This window comes from Chanodichthys erythropterus, chromosome 20 (assembly GCF_024489055.1).
Source record: "Chanodichthys erythropterus isolate Z2021 chromosome 20, ASM2448905v1, whole genome shotgun sequence".
Classification (NCBI taxonomy): Eukaryota; Metazoa; Chordata; class Actinopteri; order Cypriniformes; family Xenocyprididae; genus Chanodichthys; species Chanodichthys erythropterus.
Window position 1 is genome coordinate 33,404,634 of NC_090240.1, and position 25,213 is coordinate 33,429,846.

The 25,213-nt window shown below is 36.1% G+C and overlaps 1 protein-coding gene across 8 annotated transcripts in view; it reads left to right on the plus strand.

The window, feature by feature from the left end:
• fyco1a (FYVE and coiled-coil domain autophagy adaptor 1a) overlaps window positions 1-25,213 on the plus strand; it is a 39,900-nt gene that overhangs the window by 697 nt on the left and 13,990 nt on the right. For 6 of the 8 annotated variants that reach the window (XR_010892840.1, XM_067370971.1, XM_067370968.1 and 3 more), the window contains exons 2-14: window positions 384-493; window positions 871-977; window positions 3,376-3,501; window positions 5,352-5,458; window positions 8,267-8,410; window positions 8,636-8,729; window positions 8,956-11,442; window positions 14,129-14,221; window positions 14,946-15,064; window positions 15,284-15,451; window positions 17,463-17,615; window positions 19,902-20,125; window positions 22,768-22,906. Coding sequence is in view for 7 of the 8 variants with exons in the window: in XM_067370971.1 (XP_067227072.1) it covers window positions 433-493; window positions 871-977; window positions 3,376-3,501; window positions 5,352-5,458; window positions 8,267-8,410; window positions 8,636-8,729; window positions 8,956-11,442; window positions 14,129-14,221; window positions 14,946-15,064; window positions 15,284-15,451; window positions 17,463-17,615; window positions 19,902-20,125; window positions 22,768-22,906 (4,022 nt within the window). In the remaining variant the exon portion in view is untranslated. Of the gene's footprint in view, window positions 1-383; window positions 494-870; window positions 978-1,314; window positions 1,974-3,375; window positions 3,502-5,351; window positions 5,459-8,266; window positions 8,411-8,635; window positions 8,730-8,955; window positions 11,443-14,128; window positions 14,222-14,945; window positions 15,065-15,283; window positions 15,452-17,462; window positions 17,630-19,901; window positions 20,126-22,767; window positions 22,907-25,213 lie in introns of those variants that run through there. The other 2 variants (XM_067370974.1, XM_067370972.1) reach the window with 2 other exon arrangements.

Consider the following 25,213-nt stretch of genomic DNA (forward strand, 5'->3'; position numbering starts at 1 on the left):
TGGAAAGTTTGGTTATTGCTGTTCTTTCTATTTTGTTCCTCAGAATTACTTTTTAAACCAGCTCTCAATATATATTAGAAAAGTGGGTTTGTTTTATTGTGTTTTAGCTTGTACTGGGCCTGATTAGCGTCAATAATTCTTACCAATATTATTAATCTGCACTATTTAAACAACAAAAAAAAGCATTCATACATTAAAATGTTAATCCAGAGTTTCATCAAAACATTATAATGTACAATCAACCCTAAGGATGAGCACTAGTGGTGCTTGACATAGCAAACACCACTTAAAAGCACTGATATTAATGCTATATCATGCATAAATAAATATAGCATGCATGTCAAATGCTAGTTATCCATTGTCACTGTGATTCTTTTACTCAGCACACTACAGATGACCTCTTGACCCCGTTGGCAGGAAGCTAGTCAGACCATGGCCGCTGGTGCTGCAGTTGGGGAGGGTCAGATCCAAAGGATTATCAGAGATCTGCACGGTACGGATGTGTGTTTGTCTTCATGAAAGAGGCAGAGCTGTTGTTTAGAGAGTAAACGGTGGTCCACAGTGGAGCATGTGCGATCCGCAGGGCGCTGGCTTTCAACACGGGGGAAAGAGAAATGCAAACTGAGAGAGACCTGCGAATCAGAGTTCATCCCTCATGTGTGCCGTTTCAGTTCCTGAGGTGGATGAAAGGCGCGTGGAGTAAAAATAACCAAAAGGGGTTTAAGGAAGACGAAAAAACTGTTCTTCAACCTTTTTAAAATGACTATAAAATTTGGATTTTGTTGTTTGTGATCATTGTTAGTTACAGTGTATTGCTCTGTAATTGTTTTAAAATAACTTTATGTAATTTTGGATGGTCTTTTCTCATAGATGCTGTATCAGAACTCACAAAGGAGTATAAAGAGAATGGCGAGCCCATTACAGATGACAGCTCCAACCTGCACAAGTTTTCCTACAAACTGGAGTACCTGCTTCAGGTCAGAGACATCTAGACGACATAAACAAGTGTAAACGGGCTCAAGGCGATCACTCAGTGTAGTCTGACTCTGAAATGCATGTGGCCACATGGCATTTGTTGTGTAAATTCTCATGCGTCCTCTTGATCAAGTCAAGTCACTTTTATGTATAAAGTGCTTTATAGACCTTATTTACCAGAGAAACAAGCGCGCCGCCATCTTTATAAAATTGTCTTTGAACTTCCATTTGCGGTAGCTCTGTACATTTCTATGGCATCGCTGTCAAAGAATAATTAGTTGGTAAAGTGGATTTACTTGTTGTAGAGTTAATGAAAGTTATCATGAGCATTGTTATGTTTAAAGCAGATGTCTTAACAAATGTCAGTAGATTGGGAAGATTTTAAAATGAGCAGTTCATTCATAAATGTAATATCGCTGTGGAAATACAAACCGGAAGTCAAAAGACAACGAGCGCAACGCTGAAAAGGGGCGGGGCTACACAAGGTCTATACAATATAGATGTGTTTCAAAGCATTGTCACCCAAAAATTATCTCAGAATTGACACTAAAACACTAAAATTTTAATGAAAAATGCCAAACCACATGAATGTCATACGTCGGGTCAGAGCTCACCCTACCGTCGGAACACGACTCTCTCATTGAATTCGGGCACGGTCGTTGCTGGAAGCCAGTGATTGTAGTTTCTAAAGTTTTAAATATGGATATTTTTCAGTCAAATTTGCCCCTATTTGGGTTTGTGCAAAAACACGGCGTTTTTGTGTGTGTCCCTTTAAATGCAAATGAGCTGCTGCTCCAGGCCCACTTTCCAGAAGAGGGCGGAGCTTAACTCACGCTTCAGTGGCTCAACAACAACAAAGCTGGAGAATCTCACGCAGCCAAAATGAGGATTGTCAGTGTTGGTGTTCAGCCTTACATTGTTCAAACCGGAGTCGACACTGATGGAGAGACTCAGGAAGAAGTTACAACTTTTAGAATGAAACTGGACGTTTCTGAATGGTTAGTGGATAAATTTATGTAGTTGCTGTGGAGTTGATTCAACTCATCCACTAGCATGTGCCGTCATGTTCATCTTTTGTGCAAATCCAGTGTTGAATTGATCCTCGTTTGTGAAGCAGTCCGGCGTAAAATGACGGCATGACAACAACACTCTACTACTACAACTCTTCCTCTTCTCTAAAGCAGCCCAACATGGCCTCACCCCTTTTGTTGTGTGTTCTCGGGGGCGGGGTTTATGTAAATTTTAGTGTTTGTGATGTCACCAACCCGGGAAGAAGCTCGTTGTTGTCCCTACCAGCTGTTTTTTGTAGTCCTTAAAAAGTGATTTCTGTAAAAGAAAAAGCTCTCTTTGCATTGAACTTTGAGCGTCAGAACTTTGCAGATGTTTTTATGCTCAAACAGCAACATTACACACTAACTAAAGTTAAAAAAGTGAAATCATAATCAAGGACCCCTTTAAAGAAATAGTTCACCCAAAAAAGAAAATTATCCCATTATAACATTGGGTCAGAGTGCACCCTTCCACCAGAACTTGACTCTCTCGTGAAAACGAGCACGGGCGTTGCTGAAAACCAGTGATTATAGTTTATAAACAAAGTATAACCTTTTAAACCTAGGATGGCTTGAGGGTGAGTAGCTTATAGGATAATTTTCATTTTTGGGTGAACTAATTCTTTAAGAAAGTTTCATATCAATTATGAAATAACTACAGTTCAGCTATAAGCAGCTCTACAGAAGACAAAAGTGTTGTTATTCACTTTGAGTCAGTTCAATTCAGTTCAATAAATGTTGAAAATTCGTCAGTCGTGAAGCAAAGTCAAATCAGCTCTGCAAAAAACTGTGGTATCATCATCCATCTCAAATCATTTCAAGTTTTGCCTGATCAACAAAAAAGGAACACATACTCGTCCGCCAGTCAACCATTGTGTTAAAATAAGGGTTTTAAACTTTACTGCTTTGTGTGGATTTAACTTTGGCCCAAAAATCATAGATTCAGAGGTTGCAGATCTGTGCACTGAAATTATGTTTTTGTAGTGAGATTGAAGTCAAGTTGGCAGCAAGTTGGTGCCTTATTATTTGTGCATTATCAACATGCAGTGACAGACTGTATTTAGTCACATAATCAGAAAATCTCATTTTGATTAAACCCAAACACAAGTGATCACAGGTGATGCATGTTAATATCAGGTGTAAATAGCAATTGTCTCTGCCGATCTCTTGGGATCTGATCACCCACAACATGTTAATACCAATTGTGAAGCGGCCCATACGGATATACTCAAAGGCCTTACTCCAGTCCCAAAAGGACTTGAAAATTTTCCATTTAAATTTATTTGAGTCTGTTTTTAAGGTGTTTCTCTGTCATTTATCTGAAGTGTTATCTTATTATTATCTTTCTCAGTTCGACCAGAAGGAGAAAACAACATTTCTGGGGTATAGAAAAGACTACTGGGATTATTTCAGCGACTGCCTGGCCAAAATCAAAGGAGCAAATGATGGAATCCGCTTTGTTAAATCAATTCCAGAGGTAAGCATCTGTCTCGTGCATATCTCTAACAAACATCTGAGTAGCACTGCTCTGCGTGATAAGCTATATTGCATCTAAAAACATTTTTATATTTTTTTTTGTTTTTATAATTCGAACTAATTAAATAATAATTAAATGATTTATATCAATATTGACATCCACAGCATTTCAAATGGATTTATCGTGATTAATCTGACATAAAAGTTTGTTTACATAATGTGTGTCACGGTGTGTGGCTGATATGAAGCGCACGACAAAGGAAATCTTTGCAAAGAACTTTTAATTTAGTAACAGGAGAATAATTAGGAGACTTTCACAGCAAAAACACCATCAAAATAACATCAGCACAAGACAAAGAACAGACTGAAACTAAGTGCTAATATACACAGCAAACTGAGGAGCTAATGAGACTAATTAACAAGAAACTCCTGAACTAAGGACTCTAATCAAATCTGTAACCTAGGAGACAGACAGACGGGCAAATGAGGTGAAATGAACTAATAGATAAGAAAGCTGACTAAGAAACTTAAGACAGAAAGGACGTGAAAACTGATCAAAACAAACTATAAACATGAACAAAGAAACTAAACATGTAACAGTGTGTATATATATATTATTACATATATATATTAAATATACTGTATGTCTGTGTGTGTATACATGCACATATATTTATACTAGTGCTGTCAAACAATTAATCGCGATTAATCACATCCAAAATAAAGTTTGTGTTTACACAATATGTGTGTGTACTGTGTATATTTATTATGTATATATAAATACACACACATGTATGTATATATTTAACAAAATATATTATATTCAGATATAAAATATTTATATTTATATATATATATATATATATATATATATATATATATATATATATATATATATATATATATATATATATATATATATATATATATATATTGAGAGACAATAACAATTGTTAATAACAGTTAATAACAATTTGTCACGCCATGTGACTATTGTAATCATCTGCAAAAAAGTGATTAATGTTATAATGCAATGTTTTGGTTGCATATGGATATATATATATATATATATATATATAAGCAATAAATGTCCATGTTATTAGTTAACCAAGCCTTTTTTATTATGTCTTGTAGAAGTGGTCATATATTACCAAAGCATTCCTGTAGACACACACCTTTTGTTTTAACAAACCTTCCTATCAGCTTTGTATAGTTCCGGTTTCTCACTGAAATATAAGAGATTTTACTGATACTATTGATTAGGTTCTCCTTTGTTTGCCCCTATGATACGCTGATTTAAATGCCATGTTCTTTTTAAAAGTACCACTTCCACATGACTTCTCACTGATATTGTCCTCAGAATCATGTCAGAATCATTTGTATTGTCTTGACTCTGACCTGTTTACCAGTTTCTTCCTCCTGTATTGTGGCTAGTTTCGGTGGCAGAATTTGATGTAACAGTAAGTTGGTGAATTGTCCAAGTTATTGTTTATGGAGTGCTGGTTATAGTCTGTGTGGCTGCATATGCAGTTAAAAGGTATTTCATTATACTACACAGAAAGACAAACATCTATCAGTTTAAGTTAGGAAAATACTGCCTATAGAAAAGCATTAATTACTACTGTATATAAAAATCCTTCACCCAAAAATCACCCAAAACATCCTAGCAACCTCTTAGCAACACCCAGAACATCCTTGCATCATAATAGTGAGTTTAGTATGGGCATTTTCTTCAGGAAATGTAAAAATGTTTAGTTTATCTAATATAAAAGTGTCTAATGGTGTCAAATATGTTTTTGGGCCTCTTGATACTTGAGCGATGGTGAAAGCTTTGTTCTTTTTCTGTGTCAGCTGAAGACGTCTCTGGGTAAGGGCAGAGCATTTATCCGTTACTCGCTGGTGCATCAGCGGCTGGCTGACACTCTCCAGCAGTGCCTCATGAACCACAGGGTCACCAGGTAACACTTCACTGTCACCTCACCTGTCATCTTCACAAACATGGAATTTAGTATTCACACTTTTAGGGCCCTATCATACAACCGGGCGCAATGCGATGCCAGGCGCGATGCAAGTGTTTTTTGCTAGTTTCAGCTAGACGCAATTATTTTCACGTCCTGTGCCACATTGTTCAAATAGCAAATGCACTCGCGCCCATCTGTTCGCCCGTGGGCATGCTGGTCTGAAAACAAGGTGTGTTCAGGCACATTGTTGGCGTGTTGCTATTTTGAGGCAACTGAAAACGACTGCACCATTGACCAACATAAACCTGGTCTGAAATCAATGGCGCAGTATTTGTTTTTTGTTATTTAAAGGGCGAGTTAGTAATATGTGCCTATTGGCGCACACGTACACTCTGCTTGTTACACACACAAAGTGAAAAACATGCCAAATATTAAAAATAAAAGGATTACAACGTAAAAGATTATTATTGTGTACATAAAGATAAAAATGCCTACATGTCATAATGGATAGTCATTGCATTTATCAGAATTACATTTTTGCAGTAATGTCGAATGAATTTGGCTAATTATTTGTCCAATCGTGGCAATACACACATGTATTTTAACTGACTCGTCAGGTTGAGGGTGTGTATATTCCGCTGTGTAAATAGCGAATCCGCACCTGGCTTTTGAAGGGAATGGAAGATGACACTCTGATTGGTTTATTGCACATTATGCCCAAAACACACCCATGACTCTTTAAGAGACTAGGTACAACCCTTTTGGACCATGTGCCTGGAGCGCCGACCGTTTTTTCCGTGTTTAAACTAGCAAAAGTGGATTCGGACAAGCCCTAAGTGCACCTGCTCCATGTGCTTCAGACCATGCACTTAAAATATATTCAAAAAGAAAACGGTTATTTTAAATTGTATGTTATTTTAAACTGTTTTTTTGTATTTTTAATCAAACAAATGCAGCCTTGGTGAACAGAAGATACTTTTTTTTTTTTTTTTTAAACATTAAAAATCTTACAGATCCCAAACTTTTGAATGGCAGTGTAGGTGTATGAAAAAATATGAATATAGGCCTGTAGATTATATTTGGCATTTTTAATTACACTAGGCTTCAGAGATAAAATGTGCTATTTATTATGTGTTTTGATGTGCTGAATTCAAATATTAAAGCAACTAATTGGCTGTTTCCAAGATTCCAAGTGTTTTTTTTTTTTTTTTTACAAATTACATCTATGTATGTTGTGTAGACAGTACCTGTCACCTGTCCTGTTTATGTAACACTTTAAAAATCAGCCGAAGGGTTATATAATTTCGGCACTTCCCATGGAGGTTTTTTTTCTCTGACTAATACTAATTTTGGTTGACTAAGTCTCTTCTATTCGACTAATCGTTAGTTGACTATTAGGGGGACCCCCTAAGGATTAGAGAATTAAGAAGTTGCAATCTAAAGTATAAATCTTATTTATTTTCTTATTTATTTTACAGATTTATATTTTATTAAGTGCAAATATTTTTTTCCCATGTTAATTATAATAAAAATTAAATTAATAATTTAATAATAACCTTTATTTTATACTGCACCATTAAAAGTTGGTCAGAGTGTTTTATATATTAAAACAATCTTAAACAAAACAAACATTATAAACTAATGAAAATACATAAACATACAATGAATAAAAATACATAAATGTGTATGTACATTGTATGCTATAATTAATTAATGAAAAGTAAATTAATTATGTTACTTTATATATCATTAAAATTTTCATTTTAAATATTGATATTCTCTATGGAAGTTTATTAATTTCATCAAATGACCAAATTTTCCAGAATTCAGCTACCCATATCAAAAATGTACATGATAAATTGAACATTGAAGTTTCCATGCAGCATTTTATTGATTGTGGAAAAATGAGTTCAGTGTAGTTCAAGGCTTCAGTGTAAAGGCATGAATATGTAAAAACATGCCAGGTTCACTATCTAAACCAAAAAAGGTGAAAACTCATACATACTGTAATTTCCGCATGTACTAGTTACAGTACTATTTACATCACACAGCTTGATTCAGTAGAAACAATACTGAGAGCACTTCCCACATAGTTTTACTTCTTAAAATTAGCTTCCCTGTTTGAAGAAAACAATATTATATTTACTCCAGGTTAATGGGTGTGTCCTATACATGTGTAGACCTTCTTCCTTATTTTGAATACAGACTAATTGTCAGACAATGCAGCGTTTTTGATGAGCAAATGTCACGATAGCCCATGGCGTGATTGAATTGATATGACCAGTACAATATCATTTTTGCTATCTTAAAAGTTTGCACAACCTGTAGATAATTTGCAATTGCTTTTCAATGTATGCATCCTTAGGGATCTACGATTAAGGCTGCATTCCAGTTGCGTCAGCTGTTCATGTAAAGTATGTACTATGCTGGTAATGCAGAAGTTCATACTTTATTAGTTTGACAATATGTGAATTTTAGGACATACATAATGTGTCTTTCTACAGACCTCTTATCTGCACACTGTTTGCATTTGCATGTTAGGTACTAAGATCTAGTAAAAAGTGAACTGTCATAATCTACTATGCATCTGTTGTGGGTAATATTAGCTATAAATGCATACAAGAATGTGCATTTTCTAATCTACTTTAAATAGTAAACCATCCAAGCACCTTTCAGTTTTCAATATAATATGATTTGGGACACCATAATTCTCATTTCTCATGCCATTTAGGATGGATAGTATGTTAGACTTGAGTTGGACATGGTTGTCTAAAGCCTTTTTTCTGAAATGGTGTTCTTATGCAGTGACTGGTATAGTTCCCGAAGTCCATTTCTCAAACCCCATCTCAGTGTGGACATCATTAATTACCTCTATGAGCTCAATGATGTTCAATTTGATGTGGCATCCAGGGGTCATGACCTTGACTCAGAATGGCCCACATTTGCAAGGTAAGAGCACACTGTAATTTTTGCAATTTTTTATATAACATCAATAGTAGACTAACACAAATACACTGGCATACATATAATGCTACTAGTTTATGGTCCATTTGCAATTTGGTATTTATGGTCTATTTGCCCTGACTGGAAATTATATGTGTATGAATGTATTTTAATGAGCTGATTGATGTTCATTTCAGTTAATTTAAAGTTGATTAAACAAATGTGTCACAGGAGGACACTGGGAATGACTAGCTCTCCAAGTCACATGTGGAAACCACCGAGTCGTAGTTCCAGCATCAACAGTCTGGCCAGCACATACTCACAGGTACCAGCACATCTGTAGTAGGTCCCTATAGCTTTAAATAAAATAAAAGTTTAAATATTAAATATATTACATGCTTATTGTTTTTCATGTGTCATTCTAAACTTACAAAGATTTGCACCAGTTTTATATCCAGTAGATGGCATTGTTTGTCTCAAATCTGCTCTGATTCAACTTGAAGCAATCTCTCTCCTCTGTGTATCTTCTCTCTTTCTCCCAAACCTTGTAGCAGGCCCATGAGTTCCCTGGGAGTCCAGACTTTGGACCTGGGCTTCTATCAGACATGTCTGTGCAAAACTCCAGTGGACTAAATGATTCTTCCATCAGTGCTATAGACGAACTCCGTCTGGAGCTGGACCAGTCTGAATTAAAGCAAAGAGAGTTCCTTGACCAGGTGCATCAGTTAGGCACCGAGGCGGGTGAACTCCGTGGGGTTGTGGTGGAACTCCAAAGGCAGCTGGATGTCTCTCTAGCTGCCCAGGATAACCATCAGGAGCTCCAGCGGAACCTGGAGGTGCTAGCTGAGAGCGAACGGGCCCTATCCCATGAGCTGGAGGTCTTGAGGGGACGTGAGACCATCAGAGAGGCCTCTCATAAGGACCTCCAGGAAATGTTGGCAGCAGCAGAGCGTAAAAATGAGGAATTGATGGCAAGGCTTGACGGAGTATTGGATGAGAAAGGCCAGAGGGCGGCCAGTGACTTCAACTCTGCCCAGAAGATTCACGAGTTGTTAAATGAATTAAAAGAAGCTGAGAAGGGGAGGATAGATGCTCTTGCAGAAGGAGAGGAGAAGAGGAGACAGGCTGAACAACTAGCTGAGAAACTCAGAATGAAGGATGAAGCACTCAAAGAGGCTGAGGTAAAAATGGCAGCTTGGATGGAGAAGGGTAAACAACTACAGACCAGGGCAGAAGAGCACCGTAACGTCATGGACAAACTCCAAGGGGCTCTTGCAGTACGAGAGAAAGAGACCAGCAACCTGCAAAGGCAACTGCAAGATCTCCAGCGCTCTCTGGAAACTATGGAAAAGCAGGCCAAAGTGGAGAGGAAAAGAATGCAAGAGGATAAAGAAGAGCTTGAGAAGAAGATGAGTGGTCTGGAAGGGCAACTGCAAAGATTGCGGACACAACTGAAGGCTAAAGATTCTGATCTTCTTGCCAGTACCAAGAAAGTCCAGTTTCTGGAGAAGGAATCGGAGAAGCTTAATAGGGAGAAACAGAATATGATGGTAACCGTGTCTGAACTGGAGAACAGCACTAAAGAACAGGCTAAAAAGATTGATGAATACAAAGATAGCTGTGCCATGCTTATGGAGCAAAACGGCAAGCTCCTCCAGACGATGAGCAAGAATGAGGACACCAAGAAGGAGTTGCTTGAAAACAAATCTTCCCTGGAGAGTGAGCTGGCTGGATTGAGGGCCTCAGAGAAGCAGTTGCGAGCGCAAATTGATGACGCGAAAGTGACAGTGGGTGAACGAGAGCAGCGGATGAGAGAGGAGAACAGGAGTCTGGATGAGAGGCTGCATAAGGCCAACATGCAGTTAGAGGAATCCGAGAGCTCAATTCGCCAACTGGAGCTGGAGAACAAGGACCTCATGGAGGTTCAGGTCACTCTAAAAGCGGCTCTCACAGCTATGCAGGAGGAGATACGCAACATCAACAGCCAGATTGCTGAACTTGAGAAGAGTCTTGGAGCTGCAAAATGCAACGAGGAAAACCTGACCGCACAGCTTAAAGATAAGGATTCCCAACTGGAGGACCGGGAGAAGCTCTGTGAGGAGCTCCAAGGAAGGGTGGAAGAACTTGAAGGTCGCGAGAGGGATTTGGAAATGGAGAAGACGAAGGCAGAAAGAGCTTTCGTTAAACAAACAGAGATGATTAGGAGTCTTGAGGACCAGAGGCAGGTTGCAGAGAAGGTCCAACTCGAGCAGAGTGCATATCAGGTTAAAGAAACACAAGAGATGGCCTCAAAAGTGACTCTTCTGGAAGATCAGCTTGGATTGAGTGTGAAAGAAGTTTCTAGGCTTCAAGAGGATGTGCTTGATCTCAGGGCTAAACTTTACAGTGCTGTGGAGGAGAAGGACAAGTCTCAAGCAAAGCTTGATGTCACTGAGGCTTCCTGTGCAGAACTGCGGACATTGACTGAGCAATTGAAGAAGCAGGCAGAGGAGCAGAATCGACTGCATGTGAATGAGCTCCTACAGTCCAGCGAACGTGTTAAAGCCTTAACTTCGCAACTGAACCAGGAGACATCTGCACACAAGAAAACAACTGCTGATCTTACTTCAGCCCAAGAGGAGCTGGTAGAGCTCAAGGCCCAGAATGAACGGATGGTCCTGGAGAACGCTGAGACCAGAGAGTGTCTCCACCGAGTAAACACAGAAATGGCAGAGCTGGGAATAACAATTTGCCAGCTCACCGCAGAGCGGGAAGAGGCCCGGGAAAGAACGGCTGCCGAAACTGCTCGAATACAAGAAGTGCAACAGCAAGGAGTGAAGGAAATGGAGCGACTCAGTGCCAGCTTGGTGGCTCTTCAGCAAGAAAACTCTAGTCTACGTGAAGAGCTCCAGCAGACGGAGAAACTTTCAGAAACTCTGCTGGAAATAAAAGAGCTGCTGGACAAAACAGAGGGTGAGCGGGATGCTGCACGAGAAGAGATTGCTGCAGTGAAATTTCAGATGAGCGCAGAGAACATGACTTTCAAGAACCAGATAAAGGTAAAATGAGTTCAGAATCATCATTATTCCTTTAAATCCATCTTGTCAAAAACTTGCACTGCGTTTGTGTCATGGTAGAATTAAAATAATTACAAGATGACATCTCTGTATAATCTGTACAAGCTCTCTATAATAATTCGTTTCCATGGCAAAGCTTGTAATGCCAAAATGTATCAAATGTATTGGACTTTGCTGTGGATGTGCATTATATATCTGCTGTTTTTTGTTGTTGTTGTTATTATTTTTTAGTTTTTACTGTGTTGTTAATTACTAATAGTAAAAATAGAAAATAAATATCGGTAACACTTTATGGTAACACTTTATTTTAGTGTCATTGTTACAAATGTTACATGTAGTTACTATAGTAATAACAGTAAATTATGCATAGTTACATGCAACTAACCCTAAACCAAACCAAACCCTAATCCTAACCCTATAGTAAGTTACTTAATATTCCTCAGTACTTAAATGTATAATTACACTGTAACAAAGACACCTTAAAATAAAGTGTAACCCATTTTACAGTGTCATTGTTACACATGTAGTTAGTTACTATAGTAATGACTATAAATTCTGCATAATTACATAATCTTAAACCAAACCAAACCCTAATGCTAACCCTAGGGTAAATACATTTACTTACTTAAAGGGTTAGTTCACCCAAAAATGAAAATTCTGTCATTTATTACTCACCCTCATGCCGTTCCACACCCTTAATACCTTCGTTCATCTTCAGAGCACAAATTAAGATATTTTAGTTGAAATCCGATGGCTCTGTGAGGCCACCATAGGGAGCAATGACACTTCCTCTCTCAAGATCCGTTAATGTACTAAAAACATATTTAAATCGGTTCATGTGAGTACAGTGGTTCAATATTAATATTATAAAGCGACGAGAATATTTTTTTAAAATAATGACTTATTTAGTGATGGCCGATTTCAAAACACTGCTTCAGGAAGCATCGGAGCACAAATGAATCTGTGTATCGAATCTGCTGTTCGGAGCGCCAAAGTCACATGATTTCAGTCGTTGGCAGTTTGACAAACGATCTGAATCATGATTTGATACACTGATTCATTTTACGCTCTGAAGCTTCCTGAAGCAGTGTTTTGAAATTGGCCATTACTAAATAAGTCGTTATTGTTTTTTTGGCGCACCAAAAATATTCTCGTCGCTTTATAATATTAATATTGAACCACTGTACTCACATGAACTGATTTAAATATGTTTTTAGTACATGAATGGATCTTGAGAGAGGAAATGTCATTGCTCCCTATGGAGGCCTCACAGAGCCATCGGATTTCATCAAAAATATCTTAATTTGTGTTCTGAAGATTAACTAAGGTCTTACGGGTGTGGAACGGCATGAGAGTGAGTAATAAATGACATTATTTTCATTTTTGGGTGAACTAACCCTTTAATATTAATCAGTACTTAAATATATAAATTATTAATAAATAATAAATAATTACAGTATAACAAAGAGAGCTTAAAATAAAGTGCAACCAAAATATCAATAGAAGTATGTAACATATGATTTAGGGCTGTAATGGTACATAGAATTTATATTTCTGTACCTTGGTTTTGGGGTCGTGGTTCGGTACGATTTCGGTACAATAGAAAAAATGCTCAAACTTTAGTTTAGAAAATACCCTGAGTCTCAATGTCTGTACTATCCATCCTAAATAGTATGTGAGATTAAAATAAGTGTGTCCCAAAGCATAATATGTTGAAAAGAGTATGCCAAAAGTCCCCGGATGGTCTACTATTTCCGGTAGATTTTCGAAGTGTGCACTACAAACACGAGTAAAAAGTGTTAAAAACTACAAAACATGGCGGATATGCGCGATCGACGCTGAGAGGTTTGAGTGACTAATAATCAGTTCAGACTGATAGAAAATATTTATTTAATGTTATACGTGTTATTTTTCATCTGCAAATACCAATGTGGACTTTTATAAAGATCCGAATGGCCATTAAATTTTAAATGCATCATTATGCATTAATATGAGGAGAGTTCTCCACATGAAAGACTCGCGACTGCAGATCAACGTGCTGTATTTCTCTCCAAATTAGCTAAATGAAATGTGGAAGATGTAAGATGATTAACAGGGCAGTTGACTGGATGCGACAGAGAGCAAAGACGCAATTGTACGACGTGATAGTATGTCCCAAAGCTTGTCTACTCTTTTGCTACACACTCAAAAGTAAGTACTTTTTGTTCACAGAAAGAGTACATACTTTTAGGGCGTAGTATAAGTAGGCGAATTGGGACGCAGCAATAGTTTTGCGTATGCACTGTTCTTCTTCTGCTCTTTTTCCTATTGTGGCGGTTAGCAAACAGAGTTGTATTACTGCGCGCACCCACTTCTGGACTGGAGTGTGGATCGGCCGTGACTGACTGTATTCGTCGTCTGATTGTATGCACCAAACCGTGATGTCTGGACCGTATGGTTCAGGACGAATACATACCATTACACCCCTAGTGCATATACAAATAAAAACAATTTAAAAGGTTCAGCAATGTGAACTCGCATTGCATGTCAGGAAGTCATAATTACATTAATTCTGACAGTTTTTCAATTAAACTTTAGTGATGTTTTATCTGATTTACTTGATTGATTGATTTATTATTAAGATACGTTTTTTATTATTTATTTATATAATTATTACTTTTCAAACTAGAGTCTTAATGAAGAGATTGAGGGTTTGAAAACTCAGCTAGACATGGAGTTGAAGAAGATGTCTGAGCTGGAGGCCAAATTATCAGAGTCAGAGGTATGTAAATGTTTTGAGCCAGGTGTGACTCTGAGTGAGGATTGACTAACAGCATCATTTCTAATACTTTCATTTTAATGATCTACATGATTATCAGATACTTTCTGCATACCAGCATGTAAATCATTATTATTCATCTCTGTTGGCTGATAGCACTGATATTAGTAGGTGATGAATGTCTGATTTCTTGCTGCTCCTTTTGTTCTCGTTCATTGGAGACACACTGTGCGAGACGGTGAAATAGACGACAAGAGATTGGGGTTAATTGCCAGACAGTGATGAATAATTTGCTTCTCATTAAGTCTATAATTAGGAACAATGCATACTGTTTCTTGCAGATATTTGTCAATTAGAGTACAAGTGCCACTGTAATTATCTTCTATAATAATCTTCTGATTTTTCAGCTTTTTGCAGCAATAAATGCTATGCTATGCTGTTATATTATTATTATTATTTATTGTGGGGGTTTTTTTGCACAACCATTAAGTTAAAATATATATTTACAATTATTTCCCTTTGAAAATGGTATAGTGGCATAGTAATACTTTGATACTACTATGCCCAAACAGCCATGATAGTACCATAGTAAGTTTAAGTAAGTGTTGATAAGATAAAGCAAAATGAGACAAAATAACTGTACAGAACATTGTCAGTTTATGTGGATGTTTGATGTTTGTGTGTCCAGATTGTGTTCACTGATTTGGCTGTTTGTGATTATATTTAGGGCGTGAATACAGAATACTCTCGTCTGATTGAGGAGAAGGATTCTCACATCACTGATTGCGAGACTCTGATACGTGAGAGAGAATGTGAGGTACAGCAACTGCAAGAAAGTGTTTCAAGGTGAGTGCAGTGTGTTCAAAAACACCATAAAAGGATTAATGCAGCACAGATAATGGATCTGCATGTATAAAAGCCATCACTAATGGATTTTCAAATCGATCCTCATGATAAAGATTTCTTGGAGCCTGGAACATATTTGGTTTTTGTAATTATTGGTTAGGTTATTATATTTTTATGCATTATTATTAAATTCTATTTTGCTTTTTCTCTCTCCCTTAGTACCAAAGAGGCCCTTAGTGACGTACAGAAGGAGAGGGAAGAATTGAAGCAGAAATTGGATCAGGTGTTTACGGAGAATCAGAATCAGCATCTCCGGATGTCTGCTGAGCTGGAGGATCTGAGCCAAACCAAACTAAACCTGGAGGAACGGCTCATCGAACTTATTAGGTCTGTATAACGTCTAGCACTTCAGGGTTAACTTCTCTTTCCTAACAAATTTTAAAATTTGAGCTCTTTCGTTGTTAATAAGTGAATGTGTTTTTTTTAGTGCATTCTTATGGACCTGTTCACACTCAGAATGATTCATTTCACTCTTGGTGTAAATAGTTTTAGTTCAAAAATTGCTTGATGACTAATTTTACTTTGTCATTTTGAAAATTTTGTAAATTGTTGTAAATATTTTTTTTTAATATGAAAATAATTTGGAATTTTTTAGTTTTTTGTTGTTTCAAATTAAGTGAAAATTATTATTTTTGGTCTGCGATTAATTTTGCTATGTCTATGTCACACTTGGTGTCAATAGGCCATTACTAGCTTTGCTCATTCTTAGAGCATTTTTAATTATATTTTTATTATTTTTAATGTTTTTAAAAATTATATATATATATATATATATATATATATATATATATATATATATATATATATATATATTATATATATATATATATTTTTTTTTTACACTACCAGTCAAAGGTTTGGACACGGTAAGATTTTTAATGTTTTAAAAAGAAGTTTTGTCTGCTCACCAAGGCTGCATTTATTTAATAAAAAATACAGTAAAAACAGTGATATTGTGAAATATTATTACAATTTAAAATAACTGTTTTCTATTTGAAAATATTTGAAAATGTAATTTATATCTGTGATCAAAGCTGAATTTTCAGCATCATTATTCAGTCCTCAGTGTCACATGATCTTTCAGAAATCATCCTAATATGATGATTTGATGCTCAAGAAACATTTATTGTGTATAATTGTACAAAATATTTGTAAAACATTTTTTTTTCAGGATTCTTTTATGAATAGAAAGTTCAAAAGAACAGCATTTATCTGAAATACAAAGCTGTAACATTATACACTACCGTTCAAAAGTTTGGGGTCAGTAAGAATTTTTTTTTTTTTTTTTTTTTTTTTAAGAATTTAAAAAAATGTTTGTTTGTTTTTCAGCAAGGATGCATTAAATCGATCAAAACTGACGGTAAAGACATTTATAATGTTACAAAAGATTCTATTTCAAATAAAAGCTGTTCTTTTTAACTTTCTATTCATCAAAGAATCCTGAAAAATAAATATTGTACACAAATATTTTGTACAATTGTAAACAATAAATGTTTCTTGATCATCAAATCAGCATATTAGAATGATTTCTGAAGGATCATGTGACACTGAAGACTGGAGTAATGATGCTGAAAATTCAGCTTTGATCAGGAATAAATTACATTTTAATATATTTTCAAATAAAAAACAGTTATTTTAAATTGTAATAATATTTCACAAAATTACTGTTTTTACTGTATTTTTAATTAAATAAATGCAGCCTTGTTGAGCAGAAGAAAATTTTACTGTGTCCAAACCTTTGACTGGTAGTGGGTGTATATTTATATATATATATATATATATATATATATATATATATATATATATATATATATATATATATATACACACACATATAAAGGTCCGGTCACACTTCAGGGGAGAGAAACTACTAAATAAATAAATAAATAACTGAAAACAATTTCACAGATGAAGCTTCTTGAATTCTCAGTGAGATGTCAAAGAAAATTGATAATGGCAGCATGAAGTGTTTTTATATCAAAGAAGCACATGAAAGCAGGTCAAGAGTGTGTTCTTACCTGCCTTTCAGATTGTTGTTGCTGTATATTGTTGTTTAATTCAGTCCTTTGAATTAGCTTACAAACATAAGATCTTAATCTACACTTTCTCTAAGCAAAAAAACAGCCAGAATGCTGAGCAGAAAACACAAGAGAAAAAATATAGGGGTGCTGCTGCCATAAAAGTGTGATGTGGATAAATCATATAATCAGATGTGATAAAACCTTCTTCCTGATATGAAATGGAACTGAAATGGCTGAACCATGAAAGATGCTTTTAGACGTTCAAGACACCAAGAGACACAAAAGATTCAAGTGTTTCTTCATTTCTCATCTTTCAGGGATAAGGATGCTCTGTGGCAGAAATCGGATGCTCTGGAGTTCGCACAGAAGCTGAGGGCGGAGGAGCAGTGGTGGCTAGTGGATAAAGAGGCTACACACTGCCTGGGCTGCCAGGGCCAGTTCACGTGGTGGCTGCGGCGGCATCACTGCAGGTGGGCATTAAGCAGTAAGCGAATAAACCTAAAATTATCATTCATAAATTTCGTAAAAGTTGAAGCAAATTACTAATCTTGTCATAAAAGCATCGAGGTGCAAGTATATTTAACCACTTACATGACTTAGATGGACATAAGAGTGCTTTCCAGCACTCTTCTTCATGAGCATTTGAGAGTGTGCGGTTAAAAACTAACCTAGAGCGCCATCTGCTGTTAAAACTAAGCTCAGAATTGATTCAAGAGAAAAAATATCAGGATCGGTCCAGGTTTATTGTATCGATCGATAGACCTGATGTATTGTCTCAGGCCTAATCTCAGTCTTTCTACAATGTCCGGCTTGCTTACTCTCTTTCCTCCCCCATTGTGAGTTGATACGCCCCTTTTTGCTAATTGGCTATAAGAGTGTTGTGGTGCTCAGTCTGATTGGTCCAATCCACTTAGTTGTTTTTTTTTTCTCCTATTTATGCAGTCAGGACTATGTACAAACATTTTTTAAGCACACACACAGAACTAACAAATATTCACAAAATTGTTTGTTTGGGTATTATTTTCAATTTTCAACAGCGTTTCTCACAATTTGCTTATTGTACCTTTACATTTTTGTACACTTTTGTTTACAAAATGCTCTGAAAGACTTAGCAGCCATGTTATGTTATTAAGCTCTGCATTTTATTCACATACTACACACAGTGTCAATGTTTTTAATGTGAAATGTTTTGCTTGGAAAGGTCTATTATTATTTATTTCCTTATTTCACTTCATTTGAAACTATATATATTGTGAAAAGCTCTATAAGGCCCATTGTTCATGACCCAAACTTAGTTAAAGAAAGAGACTGATTCAGGCAGCCTTTAGTTAAATATGATTATTTTTATTTCCCATGCATGATATTTTTATTTCTTGTGTATACGTTGCGATTATTTTATGATTATTTTAACTCCTTTTCTATATAAAGCACTTTGAATTACCATTGTGTATGACATGTGAATGATATACAAGTAAACGTGCCTTGCTTGCCTAGCCTATACAAATTAACATGAATTTAATTGAATTAAATATTTTGCATTAATTATTTTAAATATATTCATAATTTTTTTTAAGTGAGATATAAGTGCTTATTTAAGCTATTTATAAAAGTATTTTTGTTTCATCTGTATGTGCAGGTTTAGCTCTGTGCACATTTAAATTAAATCGTTGTCATTATTTTCTCAGCCAACACAACAGATTTTTCGCCTTTGTTTGCATAATTACTTTAGTAAATCTGGCTGAAACAATGCAGATAACTCATGCAAATAAACACCACTATCACTGAGTGCAATTTATTCGTAGTCAACCCTCTCCTCAAGGCTTTTAGTCACATCCTGAGTTTTTATTGCAATTCTTTGGGTACAGTAAATAGTGTGCCGTTTTAAGCACTTATGATAATAACATTTTTATTATACTTTGACCTTATTAATTATTTGACAACAACTTTTTGTGACAGAACTGTTTACAGTCTGATAACAAATTTACATCTAACTCAACAAAAACTCTGGTGCGATTGCTCTGTGAGTGCGTTTCTTTTGAATAAGTGTGAATGCTGCCATCTGAACTCTGATGCGCACCAAACAGTTGGCCCAAGACCCCTGAAAAGATTCGGTTTTGGTGTGGTTCGACTGAAAAAGGAACACAACACAGACCAAAGACATCTAAACAAACCAAAAACAGGACATGATGTCACAAGATGCGACTCTAAAAAGAACAGAATGCTCAAGCATACCTAATTTTTCTTGTTATGGAGCTACATTGTTCATTACAGTTGTCGGAAACCACGTCTCTTCTTAGCAGATCTTCGTTTGTGTGCAACGGAGGAATTTGTGTCACTATTTTGACTCCTTTACGCATTTTATAAGCTCTTAACGAGTTCTCATCTGGTAAAAATACCATGTACACACTTACAATAAGCACATTTAGCCCAGAAAACAGCAATGTTTTGGATGTTCGGTAAGTTCTGAAAATATAATTTCGCAAAATATACATTATAAAAGCTGTTTTTATTTTGTATCTTTAGGTTTGGTCTTAAAAATGACAGTGTGAATGCTAAGTGAATCAGGACTAAATTTATCATTTTCTTTTTTGGCCTTGACCAAAATAATCAAGAGAACTGAACTACAAGTGAGAACTCACCATTAGACTTTATATATAGAACTTCATAGTGGTGCTTTTGTTTGGATTAAAAATATTGCATGTTTTTTTGTGCCAAATATTTGGACTTATACTGGGTTATATTGTGTTTCCTGGCAGGTTGTGTGGCCGTATCTTCTGTTACTACTGCAGCAACAATTACGTAATGACTAAGAATGCAAAGAAAGAGCGCTGCTGTCGAGAGTGCTACACACAGCACGGCGCCGTGGTGGAAAGATTTACGAAGGCTGAAATCAACAGCTCAACAGAAGATCAACCGCCACCCCACCCAAATGCTGCAGTTCAACCACCACCACCCTATATACCCACACCAAGAGTTACAGGTACAGATACACACGCCAGAAAACACACCCTTAGTGTCATGTTGAAACAATCGTATTCATGAGTTAATTGTAAATGAAGGCCAGCCTAAAATTGTAATTGTGAATGTTATCTCTGCAATTTAGATTGTATGCTTTTTGTTGATGAAGAATAGCCAGAAAACACTACTCATTTAGCTGATTCTTGAGAACAGACTTGTGCAATCAACTTGCATTTCCCATCATTCTCTTTGGGAGTATGAAAAACACACTAAATTTGCATCCTTTACTCTTCATTGTGTTGCATTAGTGCGTAAAAGCTTTCTGCCTCCTCATAGTAGCGTAATATGAAATTGCCCATTTTATTCTTTATTATATCGTAGTGTCTGCCTTGTATGTACGAACTTCCCAGGAGGTTTGAGTTGTTATTCTTTAAAGTGAGTTAAAGTGAAGGAGTGGAACTTTTTTCCATTAAGAGCACCCTAAAACTTTCTTAGCATGAATAAAATACATTTTTTCTTTCCTATAAACTCTCTATATAAGGGCTGAAAAGAAAGGTGCTGTCAACGTCAAGTGGTTTTTCATTCTGAGTATGTGAATACAGCGGCACATATGATTGAGAGAACCTTGTTTAAATACATTGTTCTGCCTGGCATTCATCTTTTGTGTCTGGAGATTGTCTGTAATGAACAGATTGAATGGCCAAGAAGTTCATTGTAGAATGCTAAAGGAGCAGGATTTTGCTACCGAGCGCTTTGTATAACATGTGTCACTGTAATTGACAGGTGAATGTCACACATTTTTCTTCACAAGCAGTCCTGTTATTGATTATATAGCATGTTGCTTGTTAAAGGTGCCATAGAACGTCTTTTTAAAAGATGTAATATAAGTCTAAGGTGTCCCCTGAATGTGTCTGTGAAGTTTCAGCTCAAAATACCTTAATACACCTTATTAATTTTTTTAACTGCCTGTTTTGGGGCATCATTAAATATGATTTAGGCTGCGGCCCCTTTAAATCTCACGCTCCCTGCCCATGGAGCTCGCACTTGCCTTAAACAGCATAAACAAAGTTCACACAGCTAATATAACCCTCAAAATGGATCTTTACAAAGTGTTCGTCATGCAGCATGTCTAATCGCTTATTTGGATGTTTACATTTGATTCTGAATGAGTTTGATAGTAACCTGGGGCTAATGGGCTAAAGCTAACATTACACACTGTTGGAGAGATTTATAAAGAATGAAGTTGTGTTTATGCATTATACAGACTGCAAGTGTTTAAAAATGAAAACAACGACAGTCTTGTCTCCGTGAATACAGTAAGAAACGATGGTAACTTTAACCACATTTAACAGTACATTAGCAACATGCTAACGAAACATTTAGAAAGACACTTTACAAATATCACTAAAAATATCATGCTATCATGGATCATGTCAGTTATTATTGCTCCATCTGCCATTTTTCGCTGTTGTTCTTGCTTGCTTACCTAGTCTGATGATTCAGCTGTGCACAGATCCAGACGTTAATACTGGCTGCCCTTGTCTAATGCCTTGAACATGAGCTGGCATATGCAAATATTGGGGGCGTACATATTAATGATCCCGACTGTTACGTAACAGTCTTTGTTATGTTGAGATTCGCCTGTTCTTCGGAGGTCTTTTAAACAAATGAGATTTATATAAGAAGGAGGAAACAATGGTGTTTGAGACTCACTGTATGTCATTTCCATGTACTGAACTCTTGTTATTTGACTATGCCAAGATAAATTCAATTTTTAATTCTAGGGCACCTTTAATAAATGTTTCCTTTATGAGATACAAAAAATATCTTCCTCAAGGGGGCGCATGATGGCTCAAAAACAGATACTCCATTGGGCATGTTCAAATGGCAGGATTTTTTATTGTGTTGCAGATATTTTTTACACAAAAATGTGTAATGTGGTTAAATCAAGGTTCCTGACATGCAAGTAGAAATCTTTATATATTTTCAAAAATCTATATACGGTCATTAGAGACAGTGCCGTCTATGCTGTTTTTAAAACAGTGTTTTCATAAAATCTGTGTTTTTATAACCATAACTTTTTTTGGGTAGCCATAATGTTATATTTTGTCATGTTTATCAAAACTTTATTGCTATTTCAATAGTATAGGCTTAATAGTGTTGTAGTCAGTTTTCATCGTATTTCCACAGTTATGGTCTTAAATTAAAAAGCTGAGACCAAGACCAGACAGAGTACAAATGTGGTCAAGACCAAGAAAAGACCAAGACCTTAAGACCAGTCTTGAGTACTAAAACACTGCTTATTAATATTTTAAATGAGCTTTTGTTGTTTTGTCATGTTTATTTGTTTTTTTTATATATATATATTTCTGTTTAGCTTTAATTTGTTTTTAGTTTTCTAAAGTCATTTTATGTATTCCACTAGTTTAGGTTGTTTAAGGTTTCATTTACGTAATATTTATGTTTTTATCAGCTTCATTTCAATTAATGAAAACAACTTTTAATAATTTTAGTTAAAAATATAAGTACTTGATCCATCATATGTTAGGTCCTGCCCATTTTCAGCACCCTTGCTTCATGCTAATCATGTTTCAACTCACTTTTTACATTCCAATGGTTTGATGTCATACAAAAGTTGATAACTTCCTGTGTCCTGACATGCAGTAACAGATCCTGCTGAGAAACCGGATGATGGGGTGTTTGACATCATAACAGAGGAGGAAGTGAACGAGATCTATGACAGCGACTCGCATACCACCACTGGATCACAGGAAGAAGGAGATGGAGGGCAAACTGGAGACATGTAAGGACGTAAACACACAAACACACACAAATAATTCGAGACAACACCATCTATACACTACATCTAGATACACTACTCTTTTTTTCAATAAATTAACGTTTATTCACCAAGGATACAACAAATTGATCAAAAGCGATGATTTGAAAGACATAATACAAAGTGTCTCTCTCACACAACCCTACTATTCATCACAGAATCCTATAAAAGGGTCACTGTTTTCACAAAAATATGAACATTGATAATAATCAGAAATTTTCATGATTTCTGAAGGATCATGTGACACTAAAAATTGAGGTAAAATAGTAATGATGCTAAAAATTCAGGTTAAATATTCAGGAATAAAATACATTTTAAAATACAGGAAAATTGAAAATAGTTCTTTTAAGTTATAATAATGTTTCACAGATTTACTGTTTTTACTGTATTTATGATCAAATAAATGCAGCCTTGGTGAGCATAAAAGACTTACCGACCCCAAACTTTTGAACGGTAGTTTACTAATCTAACTTAAACTTTAAACCTGGCATGGTACACTGCAAATATTGTTGGCTCTTATAATATATTACTTGTGATGTTCCTTATTTGTAAGTTGCTTCAGATAAATGCTTCTCCCAAATGAATAAATGTAAATGTAAATAAAAATACATTGATGCTGCATATACAGTCTGTGTGAAAGCACACTTTCGTGGTATATGCTGATAAGATGTGAAGCTTTTAGACTTATTGTGAAATGAGCAATGATGCTAGATGCACGTTTTTATTTCAAGACTGTTTTTATGCGTTTAACTTCACAATTACTAAAGGAATCATTATGGAATCGCATTCATTAAGTGAAATCAGAATTGTTCAAGTGTGCACAAACAAAGTGACTAGAGACAATGGATGCACTAAAACATTCTTATGTACTCACAGTCACACTCTGAATGGTCAAATTTGTAGCAGCATTATCAAGATTCTCCAGGCTGCATCGCCGGGTCTCTGTTTAGAAGATTGCTTTCCTAAATAAGTGTTACAGACAGACAGGAAGTCCTGCCGGGAGATTGCTTGTGGGGGGGATGATTACTGTCAATTTATGCATTTCATGCCATCTTTGGTACATTTTCTAACATTTGTCACTCTGAGATGAGCACAGCATATAATTCTACAGCAATTCCAAAAGATCATGCTTCCTGTGGGTGAGCGCGGTTTCCATAATTAGACACCCTCTCCAGGAAAGGAGAGAGTTTTGAGGGAACATTTAATTTGTGATTTATTAATTTTTGAGTCATTGAAGGTTTTTTAGCATTTATTCTATGTCTATCAAAGGTTTCTTGCGTCAAACACGTTGTAATATGAGTGCACATTGATCAGCCTTTTTTCACCTTTCGCCAGGCCTGGACTGGTAATCTGGCATACCGGGCAAATGCCCGGTGGGCCGACGCACTTGAGGATGGGGCCGCTATATGATATGATTTTTTTAATAAACATAAAATTGGCCAACGACCGGCCCATAAAGCAGGGACAGCGGCCCATTGGTTCATTTTCCATACTGACACTGGGCTGGCCCAATCACATCTCTTAACAGGAGTAAATTGCGGGCAAAAAAATCAAAAAATTTAGAGGTTGATGCCTCAACGTGCAAAAATTACTGGCATGTTTAGTGCGGTTACTGTAGCTTCGGTTTCCGAACTTACAGTACCTGATGTGCAAAAACAGGTGAACATAGAAGAACATGGAGGAGACCTGTAAGGCAGAGGAGCAGCAGGTGTCTGACAGTGAAGCCAATGAGGGACAGAGTAAGCAGGAGAGTATAATAGAAGCGGTAAGCAGGGTAGTTACATGATTAACAGCGAGGGACTCATGAGGCGACGACGACGATGATACTTGAATGAATATTATAAGACAACATAATCGTCGTCGTTATTATAAAGTCAGACTGTCACCTATACTGCACTGGTCACTCAGTCAGCTAAAGTCAAATAGCACAGCAAAAGTTATTTTGCACTGTTTTTTGTAGCAGTGCCCTTGTAGCTATCAGAGTTCACTTTTGCAGTAACGGCCCTTCTCATAGAAAAACCTGAAATGATGCAATTTGATTTTTCAAAAAAAAAAAAAAATAAAATCTGGTTATTATTATAATGTAATATTACTGATGATGTGTTTATTTCACAACGAGACTATAGGTGTCTATTTATAGCTGTTAGTCGTGATGATGGTCTACTAGATCTCACTTTTCAGCTATAAAAAGTTATGTTTTGTAGCTCTTGTACCCTATTACTCTGGTGTGAACACTTGGTTGTTTATGGCAAGTGAATAACATGAATATCA